This window comes from Rhizopus delemar, genomic scaffold, assembly GCF_000149305.1.
Source record: "Rhizopus delemar RA 99-880 supercont3.8 genomic scaffold, whole genome shotgun sequence".
NCBI classification, from domain to species: Eukaryota; Fungi; Mucoromycota; class Mucoromycetes; order Mucorales; family Rhizopodaceae; genus Rhizopus; species Rhizopus delemar.
Genome location: NW_027137834.1, coordinates 784,468 through 797,912, shown reverse-complemented (window position 1 = coordinate 797,912; position 13,445 = coordinate 784,468). Strand labels below are relative to the sequence as shown.

The 13,445-nt window shown below is 35.9% G+C and overlaps 6 protein-coding genes across 6 annotated transcripts; all 6 read right to left on the bottom strand.

The window, feature by feature from the left end:
* Positions 1-293: 293 nt before the first annotated feature.
* RO3G_10530 (uncharacterized protein) lies at positions 294-855 on the bottom strand (the record flags this gene model as incomplete). Its single annotated transcript, XM_067665115.1, has 2 exons — positions 294-303; positions 611-855. 2 exons carry the CDS (start codon positions 853-855, stop codon positions 294-296), a joined length of 255 nt encoding a protein of 84 aa, XP_067521216.1.
* Positions 856-1,836: 981 nt separating this feature from the next.
* On the bottom strand, positions 1,837-2,301 carry RO3G_10529 (uncharacterized protein; the record flags this gene model as incomplete). The annotated part of the gene is made up of 1 exon (XM_067665114.1): positions 1,837-2,301. The coding sequence occupies one exon, from the start codon at positions 2,299-2,301 to the stop codon at positions 1,837-1,839; it is 465 nt and encodes a 154-aa protein (XP_067521215.1).
* An 889-nt stretch (positions 2,302-3,190) lies between these two features.
* Positions 3,191-3,538, bottom strand: RO3G_10528 (uncharacterized protein; the record flags this gene model as incomplete). Its single annotated transcript, XM_067665113.1, has 1 exon — positions 3,191-3,538. The coding sequence occupies one exon, from the start codon at positions 3,536-3,538 to the stop codon at positions 3,191-3,193; it is 348 nt and encodes a 115-aa protein (XP_067521214.1).
* Positions 3,539-7,533: 3,995 nt separating this feature from the next.
* Positions 7,534-8,335, bottom strand: RO3G_10527 (uncharacterized protein; the record flags this gene model as incomplete). The annotated part of the gene is made up of 4 exons (XM_067665112.1): positions 7,534-7,760; positions 7,866-7,902; positions 8,025-8,166; positions 8,307-8,335. 4 exons carry the CDS (start codon positions 8,333-8,335, stop codon positions 7,534-7,536), a joined length of 435 nt encoding a protein of 144 aa, XP_067521213.1.
* A 1,386-nt stretch (positions 8,336-9,721) lies between these two features.
* On the bottom strand, positions 9,722-10,438 carry RO3G_10526 (uncharacterized protein; the record flags this gene model as incomplete). Its single annotated transcript, XM_067665111.1, has 1 exon — positions 9,722-10,438. One exon carries the CDS (start codon positions 10,436-10,438, stop codon positions 9,722-9,724), a length of 717 nt encoding a protein of 238 aa, XP_067521212.1.
* Positions 10,439-11,933: 1,495 nt separating this feature from the next.
* Positions 11,934-13,322, bottom strand: RO3G_10525 (uncharacterized protein; the record flags this gene model as incomplete). Its single annotated transcript, XM_067665110.1, has 3 exons — positions 11,934-12,133; positions 12,193-12,908; positions 12,979-13,322. The coding sequence occupies 3 exons, from the start codon at positions 13,320-13,322 to the stop codon at positions 11,934-11,936; spliced, it is 1,260 nt and encodes a 419-aa protein (XP_067521211.1).
* Positions 13,323-13,445: the final 123 nt, after the last annotated feature.

The window sequence follows — 13,445 nt, the reverse complement described above, 5'->3', positions numbered from 1 at the left end:
ATTGAGATTTGGTAAAGATACAGTAATATTTGTGAATATTATAAAAACATCCGGACCATTTTTCCACCTACTGTAAGTGTATTTTCCACAATATTTTTTTAAATAAAATTTTTTATTTCATCGCTTTCATGGATCTTCTTCTCGTTTTCCTTCCTCCCCCCACCCTTTTGTAATACTGGAATGAGCCAATAATATATAATCAATATGGCAATAAAGCCCCAAAATAAATGAATAAAACTACATTTTTAACCAATAATACCGTATTTTAAGCCTATTTTATTTCCTAATGTAAATCATCCAAAGCTAAATATAGACGTAATAAGCCAATAAGGAAGCATTGCTAAAGAGCAACAGACGAATAAGGAAGCATTTCGAAAAGTAACAATCCAATAAAGAAGTTGTATTAAAGAGAAACACAAGCATGTAAGGCCCAATAGAAAGACGTTTGTTTGTGCTTCGTTGTTCAAAAAAGAATGAAGCGGCGCGTTGTCAAACAGTAATACTTGGTTATCGAGGTACAATAGTTAACATTCAACGTAAACAAGCTCAACTGGACATACCGCAATAATATTGCATAATTCATTATAAATCCCGACTAACTAAAGTATACCTGACAGCTATCATACTCCATAGATAACAATTATGTGCAGTGTGGTCCACTGCAAATAATCGTGCAAATTTGTTAACGGATATATTATCAATCTTGCGAAATGTCTTAGAATCGTGTGACATCGGGTAACTGATTGTTGATCGCACTGCCTCCTGTCTCTGCCACAAATCGTTTAAACCGTCGTTAATCTTTTGGTTAAGAGAAGTTACAAGATTTGTGGCAGAGACAGGAGACTGCTGGTACATTTATTCGTTAACTGATCTCGCAAGACGCAACTTCCATCAGTTATGTTATGGCTCCTGTTTATTATCCATTTGATATCTAATGGTGCTCGGCAGCCAATGATACTTTTCAAATCAATGCTTTATTTGTCTTTTTGCTCTTTTATAAACCACTCATATTGCTTTATATACTGTAGCGGACAAAACTGGTGCACAAAAATGAAAATCAGTATTGCATCTCCGCCATATGTCTGCGACTTTTGTGACATATACCGTCTGAAATGCAGTCCAAAATATACGTTATGATATGTAAACGGGAACTGTGTCGGACATCCCTCAGGCATAAGGTCATTTTTAGTGATTTTTTGAATATTTCAATTTTCGCCAAAAATATAGTACTTGTCCAGCCTTCCTTCAATTTTCCTCATATCTCTCCCGTTTGCTTTCAGATTTTACAGTATATTAGTAAGATTTAGTAGCTCTTGAAAAATACATAAACCCATGCTTATTTTGTATTTCCCATTGAATTCCCCCTTTCATTTTTACCCTATTCACTATAACAAAGTACAGTGGCCGTCAAAATTGGTCGCATGTTTTCATATTTTGCCTATACAGACTACCTTCTACTTCATTTCTTGGTGTATTACAATAATATATACATCATTCGAAAGAGCAAACTCTGGACAATCATATGGTAACACAGACATCACCGTAGACCCAATATACTGGTAGTAATTGGCACTTAAAGTCCGACGGTACATGCGACCAATTTTGACGGCATTTATAAGTAAACATTTTTACACACTTTATTTAAAAAAATCAATACTTAGTCCAACGACCTTTTGCTTTAATGACTGCAGCACACCTTTTCGGCATACTCTCGATGTATTTCTGGCATTCTTCTTTAGAAATGGCATACCAGGTTTGACCTATTCGCTCCCATAGCTCATGCATACTAGTTGGTGGTGCCTCATAGCTATGAAATAGCTCTCTCTTTAAATGAGCTCACATATGCTCTATGGGATTTAAATCCGGGGACTGAGGAGGCCATTCCAATGCTTCAAATGGCTGCTGGTTGATCCATTCTTTCACTATCTTTGATGTATGCTTTGGATCGTTGTCCTGCTGAAACACTACTTTGGAGGAATCCAAGCCATAACTTTCCATTGTCTTGAGTAAATCATCTTTTAAGACCTCAAGATAGCCTTCACTATTCATACAATGACCAACATCAACTATCCATCCAACACCTTCCCATGTAAGGCAGCTCCAGACCATGATATTACCACCCCCACGCTTGACGGTTTGCTGTACATGTCGCGAGTTCAATTCCTCATGAGGTAGTTTCCATGCATAGGCCTTTCCATCGGATGCAAAACGATTTACTTTAGTCTCATCTGAGAATATGACTCGTTTCCAGTCGTCCACAGTCCAATGTTGGTGCGATTTGGCCCACTGAAGGCGTTTCATGATGTTTTGGCTACGTAACAAAGGTTTTTGAGGCTTGACAAATGCTATAAAGCCAGCTTTTTTAAGAACGCGGCGCACTGTACTATCACTTAAAGATATCCCAAATTCTTCTTTTAGAGCTTTTTGGATCTCTACAGCATTATTTTTTCTTCCTAAGGTGACTAATCTCCGGATGTAGTTCACCATGCGATGACTAATTAGAGATGGCCGACCAGCTTCATTAACATTTCCACTCATCTTAAGAGATGAGCGGTGCTTCTGGACAGTGGTACGACTAACGCCAACTTGTCTCGCTACTTAGCTGTTTGACTTCTTGGATCTCAGCAATGAGTAGATACTGTTTACTTTGTCATTTGAAATTGCACGCATGTCGGATCTGCAATGGTATAATGTCTTAATGGCGTGCTGCAATTTAACAAAAAAACACTTACATGTAAATGATATTACGATGAAAGAAGAAAGAGAGGAAAAAAATATAAAAAATTTATTATTAAGCCACATTTTTGTGACTATATTATGTTATTTATAAACGCCGTCAAAATTGGTCGCATGTACCGTCGGACTTTGAGGGCCCATTATTACCAGTATATTGGGTCTACGGTGATGTCTGTGTTACCATATGATTGTCCAGAGTTTGCTCTTTCGAATGATGTACAGTGGGTGAAAAAACTCTAAAAACGTCAGATATTTTTTCAGTTTTTAGCCTCTGTGAGAATACACAGCGACTTAGATCATGCAAAAACTTTATGACATACTTGTTGTGCTGTCTATTACATCTCATGAAAGTTTTAATCTCAGATTGTTATTTAACAGTCCGAAAAAGCGATGGAAGTGTTGTGGGCTTATTTTTAGAGTTTTTTCCCTTTACTTTTATTATATTATAGATGACTTAACACCGAGTAGATCCACCTTTGGCATCAATCACTGCCTTAATACGTGCAGGCATAGTGTCAAAATACCTTCTACAAACTTCTTTATCAAAGGAGTTCCATTCCTTTTCAACTCTTTCCCACAATTCATGGACACCTTTGGCTTTCTTGTCATATAACGATAGCTTCAACTTCAAATGATGCCAAAGATGCTCAATAGGATTAAGATCAGGACTTTGAGCTGGCCAGTCGTCAATGTAGTTCACCCCATTAGCTTTTAACCATTGGACGGTTGACTTGGAACGATGCTTTGGGTCACCATCGTGCTGAAAATACGCAGTAGACCAATCCATATTATAGTACTCCATTGTTTCCCGAAGTGTTGTGTCCAATATATGTTGGTAAAGATCCGAGTTCATAGTTCCATCGTATATCTGACAGACGTATCCGGGTCCCTCATACGTCATGCACCCCCACATCATCAAACTACCGCCCCCATGCTTAACGGTTACGTCAATATGATGAGGTTTAAGAGGGTCCCCTGGTCTTGACCAATAGCACTTACACCTGTCAGAGCCTCAAATGTTCACTTTTGTTTTATCAGAGAATACTACGCGTCGCCAGTCATCCGTAGTCCAGTTTTGGTGCTTCTTGTCCCATGCTAGCCGTCTCTTCATGTGTTTTGCGGTTAAAAAAGGCTTTTTGACCTTAATCGCAGCAAAGAAGTTCATCGATTCCAACACATTTATAGCGGTTTTATATGATATGTAATATCCAAGCTCCATGAGCTTGCCATGTACTTCCCTTGCAGTCTTGAGTTGGCCTTGTACAACTTGAAGTTTGATGAATCTCTTCGTCTGAGCGGACACAACCATCGGTCTACCACCAAGTCGACGCTGTCAGTTTAGGAAAAACTTGTTCGCATAGTTATTAACTGTTGCGTACGTAACCCCAAAGCGGTTCGCAACCTCCATGGAGTCTTTTACAGCAAGTATAGCGGACTTTATATCGTTTTTGATGTCAGCAGAGAGAGATTTAGGCATGATTGAGGTGTTTAAGATATTTAAAAATTAAATAGAAAAAATTAAGAAAAAAAGAGAAAAGCGACTCCTTTTATTCTTTTGGAGCCTTTATGAGTCATAATAAGTCATTAAAGGTCCGCAGAGTCTGTCTGTCGGTCTGTATATTTGACATTTATGGAAGTGAAAAAACTCTAAAAATAAACCGGTCTTCTTCTAGCAGTTGTTTTCGGTTGAATAATCACCATTTGAGATTGAAAATTTATAATACTATTTTTTATTCTTAGTGCTACATATATGCAAAATTTCAAGACGATGCACGAATGTGGTAGAGCAGAACAACCAAAAACGCTGATAACATCATTACGTTTTTAGAGTTTTTTCACTCACTGTATATATTATTGTAATACACCAATAAATGAAGTAGAATGTAGTCTGTATAGGCAAAATATGAAAACATGCGACCAATTTTGACGGTCACTGTACTTGCCTTATATGCTTAAGAAAATAAGCAACTGTAAAAGCGAAGCTCTGAGATTTCGAATACACTTAGTTCGTATGGCAGCGGATCTTTTTAGGGTAGCAAGAATCTCCAAATGGACAATCAACAGGATAAGAAAGGAAGAAAAGAACATCAAGGCTTGTGACCGTGGTAGTCGACCGGTCGTAGTCAGCAAAATAACTAATGCAATCATCCGCCTAAAGTTTCGACAAGGACCTTTACGCACAGTTTCTGATGCTCAGCTCTTTTTGAGGTCCTTAGGATACAGTATTAGCGAACTGTCAGTCAGAAGGCACTGTAGGAAGCTAGATTTTGAGTCTGGAACTAAGGAATCGAAAATTTTCATTAGCTGTATAAGCCAGAAAAAGCGATGAAAGTGGTATCACGACAAACCATCACATACTATAGAGGGCTGGAAGTCCATCATATTTAGCAATGAAAAAAACATGAAGGTTATGAGTGCAGATAGTATACACTAATATTGAAAGCAAGTCGAGCAGCCTTAGCGATTTTTTTACGGTGATCAAACAATGAAGCATGCTGGCTGCTCTGTTACATTTTAAGGCTGTATTAGATATTGAGGATCAGGATATTTGTGTCAAGTATACTATGCTGTAATAAAGTCATAGGTATACACATGTATTTCGCTCACTACATACCACAAAAGTCTAGGGTATAGTGGTCTAAAATATCGTAATCTCTCGTTTCAGCATGACAATGACACAAAGCACAAGCCAAGGCATGCCACAAACTCAATATTTGATAACAGGGCTTCTGTGCTAAGGCATTAGTCGCAACTAATCCCGGCCTAATTCTTCTTAAGCATACTCGGTGGCAATTGAAGGCAAAGCTATGACGATACGACGCTAGACCAAAAAGGGTAGATGATCTTTGGAAAAGAATAGTTAAAGAGCTGGGCTCTTTTATTGAAAATGATATACACGCATACTGCTAGCATATGCCAAGAAGAATATTCGATAATATCAAGAGGTGAGATGATTATACAAAGTCTTAGATTTTAGCCACTTTTGCGGTTTTTAGAAAATATAGATTTTTATAAATGAAAAGCATGCTCTTTGCTCAGTTTTAACAATGTCATGCTAGGAATACACGTAAATTACAACGGCTAGTATATCTTCCTTCTAATATAGTTTCATAGCTATTGCAATCACCATGAGCAAGTAATGGTAGTTAAAAGCTGAAAAAAAGTTTTGTGCACCAGTTTTGTCCGCTACTGTATATGTTTTTTGGTTTTTCTGATTATCTGTTGTTTTTGTGTTTTTTTTGTGAAGTAAAAATTTTGTATGAATTTGCATAGCCATCTGGATTCAAACAACTGTCTGTATTCATACAGCTTACTGTTGTTATTTTAAAAGGTTGGCTTATTGTAAGTGAGTTAATTTGAGTTAAGTTTGCTTGTAAAGCTTGATTTTAAGGTTGTGATAGCCCTGTAAGTTGTTGTTTTATATAAGATTTGAGCAGATGCTTGATAAGTAGTGACCACCAGATCTTATGTATAAGATCAATACGATGTTTCTGGATAAAGGTTAAAGTAGAGTAAAAAGTTTAAGTGAACAGGGACTTTCTTGTTAAAGTTTGTTAATTATTGAGTAAAAATATATGATTTATTTAAGCTCACTGACAATTTCTTCACAAAAAGATGGGATATATATATATATATATGTATAATATTTTTTTTTCTTTTTAGCTTTTCTTATTTTTTTGACCTTTTTTATATTTTCAATATTTTTTATCTTTTTAACTTTTTTCATTTTTTTCATTTTTTTAATTTTTTGTATCTTTTTGACTTGACTCGGCTAATCTCTGTGTATCTTCATTGCCATTTTCGTTACACTGTATTGATATAGCTGTCTGCATTCATTCAATCCTTGTGGTACAGTTCTTTTTCGTAGCAATTGTGTTACAGTGTTACATTGTAATTTTCTTTAATATATTGCTTGTTTGCGGGTTTAGGTTTTTAAGTATGTAAGTTTTGTCGATAGTGACCACCAGATCTTGTTAATAGTAGATCAAACTTGTTAGAATAGGTTAAACTCTTGAGGTTTAGAAATACAGTAGGTCACAAAACTGCTGCAAGGAATTGCAAAATTCAGGTTTTACAGCTGGTTGTCCATGGGTACTGCACCAAACTATCTCAAACCTTGACTGTTTGTACCTCAATAGAAAGTGCATTTATTCGTCGATTATCGGATATGGGCAATGGTTATTGGTGGAATTTGAGATCGCTAAAGGTAGTATTATGAACATCCGACATTTTTTACTTGTTCACATATGTTTTAAATGACGAATTTTAATACGACCCAACCGGTTGCTATCATAATTTTTCACATTCTTGACATGATTAGAATGATGCCAGTATATAAAAGCGCTTACAATTCCTTTATTTTAAATTTTATATTCCCTTATTTAAATTATTTCTCTTTTTTACCCTATCGTCAATCGCATGCCTAAACGGCTGTCAGAGGAGAAAATAAACGATCACAAACAGGCATTAACCGCATCCACATCAATGTATGATATTTCCAAGGAGCCTGGATTACATTAATCAACTGTTAGTAGATACTCTAGACGGCTGTTTTCAAGTAGGACAGTAAACACAGGTGGTAGACCTACAGTAGTCTCCAAAGTGACGAAGCGGTTAATCAAAAGAAAAGTCATGGAAGGGGTTCTAAAGTCTTCTAAAGAGGTGTACCGGGAGCTGGTTGGATTTGGCTATGATATCTCATACCAGTCAGAAATTAACGTACTGAAATCAATGGAGTTCCATTTTCTGATAGAAAAAAAGGAGCCATTTCAGACAAAAGTGCATACGTAGCATCAGTTAAAATGGAATAAGGAGCATCAGGATTTGGCAATGGTTGACTGACAACAAATCGTTTACTTTAATGAAACCAAGATCAACGTATAGGGCTTTGATGATGATGATCACTATCGGAAAAGGCCAAGTGACCTTTTTCAACATCATGACCTGGATTTTGCAATCAATCACGGAGCTAGCAAAATGATGCCCTGGGGTTGTATAATCTCTGAAGGACCAGGATATGCTTGCTAAATTTACGATGGAAACTTGAACTCGGGTGTTTACCAGCATATTTTAAACACTAGCTTCGTGATAGTATGAAGTACTACAATTTCGACTGGTCCAACATTTACTTTTAGCATGACAATGACCCAAAACACAAGGCATAATCTACAATAGCCTAGTTATGTAGTCACCAAGAGAGCTATGTTAACTATTGGCCAGCTTAGATCCCCGACTTAAATTCAATCGAGCACGTAGGACATCAATTGAAGTTGAAATTCAACTATTACGAATATAGAGCAAAGAACATGGATGTGTTTTGGGAACGAGTTGATGAAATATGAAATGACTTCCATAAAGATCTTTGCCAAGGACATGTAGATAACATTCCGGAAAGAACTCAAGAGATTATTAATAGAAAAGTAGGACCAACTAAATATTAATAAATAAGTTCATTCCGTTCAAATTTTCATTTTTTCTAATTTTCAAATTGCGCGCCTCATACTTCCTTCAATACTTATCCAATAGGGCATAAGCTCTTTCGGATTTTTCAAGACATGTAGAAGATTTACTATGTGGGAACAGAGGCAGTTTGTGCCATTGTAACAGGATGTGCGCTACAAAAACCAAGAAAAATGGATTCCTTGCAGCAGTTTTGTGACCTACTGTAGGTTTACAATGAAGATTATTGACTTCAAGGGACTTCAGTATTTAAAATAGAACACAGACCAAAGGGTTTCAATTGAACGCTTGATGGATTTATTGTTTTATAAAATAAAGAAAATATAAAAAGAATATAAAATTCAAAAGTAAAGTGAAGTGAAGTGAAGTGAAGTAAAAAATAGGGATAAGATATAAGGGTATTTATATGTTTTTGGTTTTTATAATTTTATGTTGTTTTTGGTTTTCAAGCAAAAGAGTTGATACTCCGTTTTCGAATAGGTTGTTACGCAAAAGTTCATTTTCTAACTGGCGTGGTACTAAAAAAAACTTGACTGTATATCTTTCAACATCGGGGACTAAATTCTCGTTCGTGCAACAGTAGAATGAAAAGTGTTGTAACTTTAACGTTTTTGTTGTAATGGCCTTAAGAGTTTAGAAGTAAATTTGACTTTTCTTTAGAGTGTAAAAGAATTTGAGATCAAAGATTTGTGTTTAAATGAATAAATTTGGTTTGCTTGTAGTAAGTGACCACCAGATCTTGTATTGTAGATCAAACAGTAAAGAGTAATAAAGAGTTTTCTTGATAAGAGAATATAAAAGTGATACGATGAAGATAATTTGACTTCAAAGGACTTGACTTGCTTGAGTTATAAAGTAAAGATCAAAGAGTTTTAATAAAGAGGAACTCGATGTTTATTTCAATAAAAGATATTTTTCAAGTGAAGTTTAGTAAAATTATAAGAGGGGATATTTATATGATTATTATTTTTTGTGTTTTTCTATTTTTGATTTTTTTTTTTTTGGTTTATCTTCAGGGACTGAGGTCCCTCCTACTGTAATTTTAACGTTTTTCTCGTTATGGCCTTAAGAGTTTAGAAGTAAATTTGACTTTTCTTTAGAGTTTAAAAGAATTTGAGATCAAAGATTTGTGTTTAAATGAATAAATTTGGTTTGCTTGTAGTAAGTGACCACCAGATCTTGTATTGTAGATCAAACAGTAAAAAGTAATAAAGAGTTTTCTTGATAAGAGAATATAACAGTGATACGATGAAGTTAATTTGACTTCAAAGGACTTGACTTGCTTGAGTTATAAAATAAAAATAAAGAGTTTTGATAAAGAGGAACTCGATGTTTATTTGAATAAAAGATATTTTTTTAAAAGTGAAGTTCAGTCAAATTATAAGAGGGGATATTTATATGATTATTATATTTTTTTTTTGTTTATCTTTAGGGACCTCAGTCCCTCCTTCGACTGAGGTCCCTACACATTCGACTGAGTCCCTCCTAGGACTGACGTCCTTCCTAGGACTGAGTCCCCTCTCTCTCAGCAAAAGTTCTCTTCCTCTTCTATACGCTCACAGATCCCCCCACTTAGAGAAGAACCGACCTCGGTTTGAGACATCAACTGACCCCATTGATCGTGATTTTTCATTTTGGTGACAAGAGTACGGTAGACGGTGCAATTTGGAAGAATAGTCTTGAGTTGATTATACTTTGCTGTTTCATATAAATAAATGTCACGCTGGTTGTTTCCAGGTCTTTTGAATTTCAAGTGTGCCCATTCAGTTACATTTTGTGCAAAGCTTTTAGCCACAATTTCTTTTTGACGATTAATCATTGCTTGCTGTTCCAATAATGAACGATACTGTTCATAATACTCGGACATACATAATTCATAGAACCATGAATCGTCGGTAATGCTCTGGTTGTTTTGAATCAAAGGCTCATCCAAGATAACTTCATTGTTCTCTTGTTCATTTTCTTCATCATCATTCATGCTTGCTTCTTGCTGTTCCATGATTTCAGATTCAATTCGAGCCATAGTATTTGTGATAAACTCGTACTTGCTTACTATTTGTCCATCGACTTGGTAGTTATAATTTTTGTATTGGTTCTCGTAGAAGATCAAGAAATTGTCTAAAGCTTGGCAGGCAGCCTCGATTCCTTGTTCAATGTATTGCTTCTTGACATAGTCCTCAACAGTGTCCAAGTAGACGGGTCCTTGAGTATTGGCAGCAGAGTTTTCTTGTACTTCTTGCATGTTGCTCATTGTTTTAAAATATTTGATATAAATTTTTTTTTTGATTTTCTTTGAGGTATATATATGCTTTTGTGTGTGACTTTAATGAAGAAGTTCTTGCGTTTCAGTATCCATTTGGTGTACAAGAATTCGCTCATTCTCCATGATCCATTGTGTCTTGGGAAGCAAATATGCTTTCAATCGATTTCCATGTACTCTTCTTAATTTAGTATCCTGGATGTCTGCACTCTTGATGTGATACGTGCCTTTTCCCAAAATATGTTGTATGATGAATGGACCTTCCCATTTATCTTGCAGTTTTCCTGACCAGGAGGTGGACATATAGTCTTTGAATACTAATACTAATTCACCTATCTTGAATGGAGGTTTCAACTCCTTACTCTGATCCAATAATTTTTTCTCTATAGCTTTCTTTTGGGCAATTTGAGTTTGCTTGATGGCTTGAGTAGCTTGTTCACGGATTCGATTCAAGTTATGTATTTGATGTGTTGTCCTATGCCACAGCTTTGCTTCAAATTTAAGAGAATTTTTCTCATACAAGTGATGATCTAGGTCAAAAGGTGTTCTGGGTTCGTAGCCATAAACTAAGAAAAAAGGGGAATGCTTGGTTGTAGCTTGCTTGATTGATCTATAGGCAAACAATGTCGCAGGTAAATAAGCATCCCAGTCTAACTTTTCTTCATAGGAACGCCTCTGTAGTATTTGTCCAAGTGTTCGGTTGAACCGTTCTATCAGGCCATTGCTTTGTGGGTTGTAGGGTGTTGTAGTTTTGTGTATTATGTTGTAATTTCTACACACCTGTCGGATGAGTTCACTTAAAAAGGGTTTACCATTATCTGACACCATGATTGTTGGGCATCCATGTCTGCAAATGATGTCTTCATAAACAAACAATGCTATTTCTGATGCATTTTGAAATCGTAAGGGTCTCGCCTCTACGTATTTTGTAAGATAATCTATAGCTGCAATAATATATCTATGTCCTGATCTCGATGTTTGTACATGTTTCACATCTAAGGCAACTCGATCAAATGGTTTTGCTGAAACTGCTACGGGATATAATTCTTCTTTCAACATTTTCGGTTAATTGTACCTTTGATGCCGTCGGACGTTAAAATTTCCAATTTCCTTATTTGGAAATCAACAATTTTCTGAATATGAATCAGCTCGTCAACAAAATACAGTCGAATTATGCAAGTCGCTGTCCGGAATGGCTAGAGTGTCTACTTCCGACGGAAGAGGTCGCCTATTCGAAACATGTAATCGGTATTTTTGTTCCGATGCTGCAGGCGTGTCTATGTGGGAGCTATTTTTTTTTTGAATTGATTCCTTTGTGCATTCTTTTTTTTGTATAGGCTTTTCTTTTATTTAACTGATTATAGTAATGCTTTTGGATATTTTTTGTCGAAGTATATTAACAATGCTTGCTCTCTGTACGTAACATTATTGAGGACATTTTTATTGAGCTTTGTTTAATTTTTTTTTATTGTTATTATTATTCTGCAGCAAGCTCAGTTAACCATGCTGGATTACGCTGAGCTCGATCAAAGCTAACATTTTTAAGACAATCAATTATACCACCAAAGATATCGTTGTGGTGCTTTCTTCGCCAAATAAATTCGATAAGCAACCAAGGTACCATCTTCTTTGTTCTAAGGGCAGGAGTTACATTAATTTTTATTCCATTCCAAGTTCCTGAAAAGATTTTATTAACTAGACCTATAAACACTTCTACACTCCAATTTTAAGCTTACCCTCGATGGTGTTGGTATGGACATCACCGTCACGAAATGTCACACTGTGATTGACAGTTCGATGTACCAAGTTCATTCCAAGGTTTACCATATTTTCATATGCTCTCCAACAATCTGTATGTACTATGGAACCATTGGCAACATAATTTCGAATGATTGTATCCATCGTTTCAGTGTTTCTATTATTTACTACCACAAGAAAACACTTTCGTTCAGGTGTTTTTTCAACACCACCTACCACCCAAACACCCTCCACACGATGTCCTCGATGATATTTTCTTTTACCAAACTTTGATTCATCGATTTCTACCACGATTGGATTTCCATCCACATCATAACCTCCGATTTTGCAGTCGTTCTGCTGTAAATCTTCTTGTAAAACTTGGTACCAATCTTTTAAAGTTTCTCGTACTGCCTTTGGTGAACATCCAACCATGGTAGAAATTGTCATTCGTCGTACTTTCAAGCTCCAAAAGTAAAGAATGGAGAGCGCATCATAGGCTGGTAAGCTGCGATTACTAAAAAAGGAAGCATTTCGTACAGCAACTTGACGTCCATTGCAGCATTTCTCACCAGTTTCCTGATTAACTATGATTCCATTGCATCTCCAACGTGGAACACTTCCTGTTTGCTCCAAATACATGACGCTTCCTTCATCACCATTACAACGGTACACTGTGTTGCTTCCATAATAGATTCCGTTGTTAATAAAAAACCTAATTTATAAAAAAAAAAAGAGTTATTAATATTGTATACAAGTGTGCTTTGTTATACTTTTATACTTACTGCATGCACGCTTCTTCAGTTCCAAAAGTTAAAAAAAAAGTTCTGGTTGCCATAATGGGAACATTTTGACCTCTGCTCCAATTATCCGGCAAAAGATTACTATTATGTGCCTCATCGTCAACTTCGAAAGCTTCTATTTCCAATAACTCTTCGTTATCATCATTATTGATAGAAATAACTGCTACATCCAAATCTGAAGTTTGTTCGGTTTCTAAATGCATTTCTTCTACTTCATCATCAGAATCAACGATAACAATAGGGCTGTTGGGGGAAGTAACAGGTCTTTGACGATGAATACCAGCAGGATTGGTGTAGTTTGCGGTAGAGATATTGATAAAAGACATGATATACTAACTTTAATTTGAAAGATGTAAAAAGGGAAGAAAAAAAAAGGGGAAAAAAAAACAGGGGGGAAACGCGAAATAAAAAAAAATTTATTTAAAATAGTTAAGTCACAAAAAGCAAGA